The 5,691-nt window shown below is 35.8% G+C and overlaps 1 protein-coding gene across 2 annotated transcripts; it reads right to left on the bottom strand.

Moving 5' to 3' along the window:
- Positions 1-706: 706 nt before the first annotated feature.
- LOC101265128 (inactive protein kinase SELMODRAFT_444075-like) lies at positions 707-5,202 on the bottom strand. 2 transcript variants are annotated; one of them, XM_004238545.5, is made up of 8 exons: positions 4,881-5,202; positions 4,657-4,793; positions 3,729-3,823; positions 2,281-3,311; positions 2,034-2,194; positions 1,853-1,932; positions 1,293-1,614; positions 707-1,168 (listed from the first exon to the last, which is right to left on the bottom strand). In XM_004238545.5, the coding sequence occupies exons 1-8, from the start codon at positions 5,074-5,076 to the stop codon at positions 1,034-1,036; spliced, it is 2,157 nt and encodes a 718-aa protein (XP_004238593.2). In that variant the 5' UTR covers positions 5,077-5,202; the 3' UTR covers positions 707-1,033. The 2 variants fall into 2 exon arrangements, with proteins under 2 accessions (XP_004238593.2, XP_010320365.2); XM_010322063.4 differs by having other exon boundaries at positions 3,719-3,823; positions 4,881-5,169.
- Between the last annotated feature and the right edge of the window lie 489 nt (positions 5,203-5,691).

Below are 5,691 nucleotides of genomic sequence, written 5' to 3'. Positions count from 1 at the left end.
TGTGCAAGACATAATAATTAATAGCAAAGGTTTAAATTTTTTACACTATATAATATTTCTACGAAGAGTGTGCGCGGAAATCTTAATTTTTTGATGGTGAAATAAAAAATTTTATTAAGAAAATCTAAAATGTACTAAATTAAACATATTGAAATTGATGACCTTTGTATATTGTAATTTTTTAACAAAGAGGTTTAAATGCCTAGCTTCGCCTGTGATTGCGATGACTTGTGGACACCTCAAAAAGCCCATCAACCACTTCTATAATGGTGAATATGAAAGTAAAATATCAAAATTTCCTGTTCATAATCTACTATACCTGAATGAATAAGACTTGTTAAATCAAACAACATTTCAGAACCAGCCTCACTGACAACCTAGTGCATACAAGACTTTTTTCAATAATCTTCTTAATAACTGTTAATTGATATTCATTAGTGCATTTCAAAGTTGACGAACTTAAACAAATATCAGAGCCCCAGAGCCATCCCAATTCTCGGTTTACTGATCAATGATGGACCCCATATATGTTGTCCACACTTAAGTTGGCAGGCCTGGCTTACGAGGGGTGTTAAGTTGTCCCACATCGATGGCCAAAATATCGGTGGACATACTCAGCAGCCAATTTTATCTCCATAGAGAAATTTTATAACAAGGCTCATTGTCCTTGCAAACAGAAGTAAAAACAGACATTGGACTGAATTGTGGAGTAAAAACCAATACTGGATTTATGAAACACAAGGCCAAGACATGACATATTGACTCCTGTGATATTCCCCATTACATCAAATGAAAATTTCAATTCAAATAGCTTCAAAGAAGTTACACGAATGAACTTACATCTATATACACTAGAAATGTGATACAATGAGAGATGAGAAAAGTTTAAATTGTACAAAAAAGTAAATAGAATTGTATGAAAACTTTATCTATCTTAGGTTGGAGTTATTATTTCTAGAGTATGAAGGGAAAACGTCTACAAGAGGATCTAGGATTCACCACCACTCTTAAGTAGAAATCACTTCTGATAATCTTAGTAAGAGAGCCTGCGAGAATGTCTCTTTGATACAGAATGGTTTTTAGAATTTGGTCCCTGAATATAACCACTTCTACTGCCAAATGAATTTGAGTCAAGAATGGCACTGCCTCCTTCTAGTATTTTAAGTACCTGGATATTTAAACGAAATAACGAATAAATTTCCCACCATGCATCGGGTAAATTAGGCCTACGGAATGGAAAACAATAGACTAAGCACACCTCTCTAATACAAAATAAAAGAAGAAAACAGAACCTTTGAAATGGGAGGTCGCAGATGAGGATCTTCCTGTAGACACATATAAGCAGCATGACTCATTGCCTGTAGTTCATAAGGGAAGTTTTCAAGCTGAGATGACGTCAAGTTGGAGTCGAGCAGCTGATTTTTAAAAGCTGAAAGATATGGTCCCTTTCCAGATATAGGGGAAAGGCTTCCTGGAAGAAGGTGCTGACCTCTGTAGCATTGCAAGTCAGTGGTTTTTCTACCAGTTATCAACTCCAATACCACCAAGCCAAAAGCATATACATCAACTTTTTCCGTGACCTTCCCATCATTGGAGTATTCTGGGGCAAGATACCTGAAAAACAACTCCAAAATAATTCTCATCAAGTAACCATCAATTTACATGTCAACTTAAACAAACAGATGACTCGGAAAAAAGAAATTCAAACATAAGCTGTCTTAGAGCTTGGGATCTATGTTTAGATGTATACGACACTAGGCCGAAAAGTTCTAGTCTATCAATAATAATAAGCAACAACTAGGGGAAGATTGAATTTTAGTTAGCATAGACATAAAGATAAAACAAAAATTACCTTGAAGTTCTAATTAGATGTTCATCATCTTCAGAAACTTCCCATTCATTGTATAATTGTGCAAGCCCAAAATCAGCAACCTTGAATAACCCATGTGATTAGGTTTTATCAATTGCTTTTTACAAAAAGAGAAGTGTTTATCCATAAAACACACACAATTATAGATAGCTTCAGAACTCACCAAAGGTTCAAAATCGTGAGTCAAGAGGATGTTTTTTGGTCTGAGATCCCGGTGAACTATGCATCCCACTCTGCAATCTTCATGAAGGTAACGTAAGCCTCTTGCTGTCCCGATAGCTATCTTAAGACGTGAGCTCCAATCTAGAGCTGTTTCTTTTGTTCCTGCAATATTTATTTGAACTTCATAAAGCTGCACCATAGGTTGGATAGCAGATGAACTTCAACGAGAAAAATGAAACAGGAAATACCATGCAAATGGAAGTCCAAGGACTTGTTGCATATAAACTCATAGACAAATAGTCTCCTGTTCCCCTGAATGCAGTAACCAACCAGCAGCACAACATTCCTGTGCTGGGCACAGCTCAATACTCGAACTTCTCTACGAAAATCAGCTTCTGCTTGAGATCCAATAAACTTCAGCTCTTTTACTGCAACAACCAATCCATCCCTTAGAACGCCTTTATGAACCAGTCCGTACCCACCTTCTGCTAGAAAATTTCTGTCTGAGAATCCATTTGTTGCTTCTTCTAGCTCTTCATAGCGAAATAGTTTCGGAGGCTTTCCAAAAGATGGTGCTTTACATTGACAGAATGAACATAGAGGAGGAGGTATCGAGGAAGTTCGACCTAAAGAGACTGCTTCTCTGATGCTGGAGTTAAGATAGTCCATGTCAGTGTCTCGATTTAACTTGCTTCTTTGGGTACTCAGGTTTTTGTTGTACCCGATAAAATTCTTATTTTCATTTCTAGAAGTGACTGAAAGTGAGGTACTTTTGCAGTTTTCTACAGCTGAATAGTTATCAGAGATGATATCATTCTGCGGAATCCAAAGGATTGTTTTATGATTATGATTTTGAGATTTAGGAACAGTTGAAAGAGTTATTATCCTTTCCCCAAACGAGGGAAGGTCATTTACTGGATGATCACGCCCACTTTGCTTGTGGACCGGTGAAAATGTTTCTCTATCGAGCCCTTCATACAGGGGATTCCGTTCATATAGAAGGAATGTGTTTGGATCCGTCAATGAATTCAGCAACGAAGTTCTGATATAGGATGTTCTTTGATCCTCGGGACTGCTCACCGGAGTAGAATGCTTCATTCTTTCATCCTGTAAGTCTCTACTATCCAAAACAGGAGAGGAATTGGCAGAAAAGAAAGGAGTTTGTAGTTCCTCTGAAGATCCTAGATTTAACCTGAGAACTTTCGGTTTGGAACCCTTCATCACTACAATGTTGCAACGAAGTTCTTCCATGCAATGCTTAAGCTCTAACTTCAATTTTCTGTAGAACAAAAGTGATAAAACATAAAGAAATGAGTCCACTAGATATTAAAACAGGGGAAAGAGAAAAGGGAAATAAACATATTGCCTTGTGCACAGCAAAGAATAATGAGATAGCCCCATATAAAAAAGTAGAAAAAAACTACAAAAGCAACTAACAATTACAATTACAGTATCCAGTAAGGTATGTGGAGAACTTATAGAAGTAACATACGCCTCCTATGTACATGTCTCGGTTAGAAATTAGAGGAGAAACGGCATATGGTATTACTATATTGATACTACAGCTTTTCCATAATCCAGCAATACGCATGCAAATCAACTTGAAGTTATTGTAAAAAATCCATTTCGCGTTGGTAACAGAGATGAGGCAAGGAGAGAAAGTGAAAAAGGATATAATACATTTACATGCTATTACTTGTCCAATATGACCCAGCTGACTGCATTGCTTTTGGCTTCAACTGCCACCACACCAGCACACAAAGCTGAGACGGCCTTAATTCGCACCCTAACCTACAAACAGTAGATGATTCAAATCTCAATTTCATTATTGTTAGACATGCTTGTTTGCAAGGGTAATATCATTTTTCTCATTGCAATAGCTATAACTAGACTTAATATTTTTCTCAATAGCTATATCTTGATCTTTAAAAAGAAAGATAACTACTTAAATGCACACTTTGTCCTTACTCGACTCCATTTTTTTCTCCTAATTTCATTAGTCCAGGAAAAGATAGAAGTCCACCGGCACATTGTAGTGCTAATGATTGATCACCAAAACTATCACTGTTTTATCATGCCTATTAGCAGAAGTACAAAAGATTCCTTCAATATATTATTACCTACCAGCCATTGATCTGCAGAGCACATGCAACTCCTTACAAATTATTAGCTTTAAGTACAACAGTTTACATTGGATCCTGACAAGCTTAGAATCTTCTTTAATCCATAAAAAACTCAATCATATGACAATTGACATAGAGATTGAAGAACAAATTAATATAGGTAACTACTGAATTACACATACACCTGTAATTGATTTTCAACTTATTTTCTACCTCGGTGCACCAGAACGACATTGTTATACACATACATCAATCTAACATAGGCTAAAAGTTCAAAAAATTTCCCTCTTACTAAAGCAAATGTACTAAGCTCACGCTATGCCGGTGGTTTCAGGAACAGTCTATTGCAGCCTTAGCTTACATTTCTGCAAGAGGTTGTTTCACAACACAAACAGTGAGCTCCTGATCACGGGAAGCAACTTTACCGGTTACACCCAACTCCCCTTCTCTCTAGCAGTTCTTACCATTAATAAAAAAAAATTAGTACTAATTTTTACTCACATCTATGCGATCGTGAAATTGAAGAACCATCTGAGAGCAAGACTCAGTGATTTGTCCAATCCGATCATGTGAATTCGCCCGTTCATTACTCCGGCAATCTCCTCTCATTTTTGGAAATCCCCAGAATCTTCTTCTCTCTGTAATTTTTTTTTTCAAAAAAAAAAAAGGTGAAATCTAAATGATACATACGATTAATTACTTGCCAAATTCAACGGAAAATATACCTGATTTCTCATCGGAAAACACGGCGAGCAATGTAATGCAATCGCCAGGACGAACAACGTGAGTTAGAGCCCAAGCTAATGCCGTCTTATTGATCACCTTCTCCGCCTTCACGGCGACGATCACCTTGTCGGCTAGATTAGGAGAAATGCCACGTGGCATCGACTGAGTACGGCGCTGAGGTTTTGGCGGGAACATTGTATGACGTCAGATTCCGGCGACCGGTGAAGTTTTTACTACGGCGAGAGCGAGAAAAATGTCCTTTGAAGTTGAGCAGTTGGTTAACTACTTGCCGGGAGAAGAAAGCTTTGTTGTCTATAATATGGGGAGCTAAAAAGTGGGGCTACTTTATTTATTATTATTATAAAACATCTAGTATCTATATTATAATTCGATTAAAATTTTAATTTTTTAAGTATATAGATTTTTTACCTAAAAAGATTTAACTTTAAAATTTCTAATTAAAAAATAAAATTATATTTATCATTCAATCATAATTTTTATTGATTTCACCTAACTATTAAAATAGTAATTTTAAAGGTGGATTAAATCGTATATTAGAGTAGATTATCAAATATAATAACATCAATTGAGGTGGACGTATGAGGTGCAAATTCAAATTAGTGAAGTGTAAGTATTTAAGAGTCCAATTATTTGAATTGTCACCAAAAGCTATTAATGAGAATCATATAAAATTATATTTCTATGATAAGAGAATAAAAATAAACCGTAAAAGAGTAAATAATTTGCTAAAAACATTCTAAACTATTAATTAATAGTAGAAGATAAAGATTTTGATTAAGAGTATTTAAA

The sequence above is a fragment of the Solanum lycopersicum genome, chromosome 4, assembly GCF_036512215.1.
Source record: "Solanum lycopersicum chromosome 4, SLM_r2.1".
NCBI classification, from domain to species: Eukaryota; Viridiplantae; Streptophyta; class Magnoliopsida; order Solanales; family Solanaceae; genus Solanum; species Solanum lycopersicum.
The sequence above is the reverse complement of the archived record's forward strand: the minus strand, read 5'-3'. Positions and strand labels throughout refer to the sequence as shown.

Excerpts from the sequence above, each read along its gene's own strand:
- LOC101265128 (XM_004238545.5), bottom strand. The coding sequence starts at position 5,076 with ATGTTCCCGCCAAAACCTCAGCGCCGTACTCAGTCGATGCCACGTGGC. Across the intron at positions 4,794-4,880 it reads GTTTTCCGATGAGAAATCAG|AGAGAAGAAGATTCTGGGGA; the intron begins GTATATTTTCCG and ends AAAAAATTACAG. Across the intron at positions 3,824-4,656 it reads AATTTCACGATCGCATAGAT|GTTAGGGTGCGAATTAAGGC; the intron begins GTGAGTAAAAAT and ends TACTGTTTGTAG.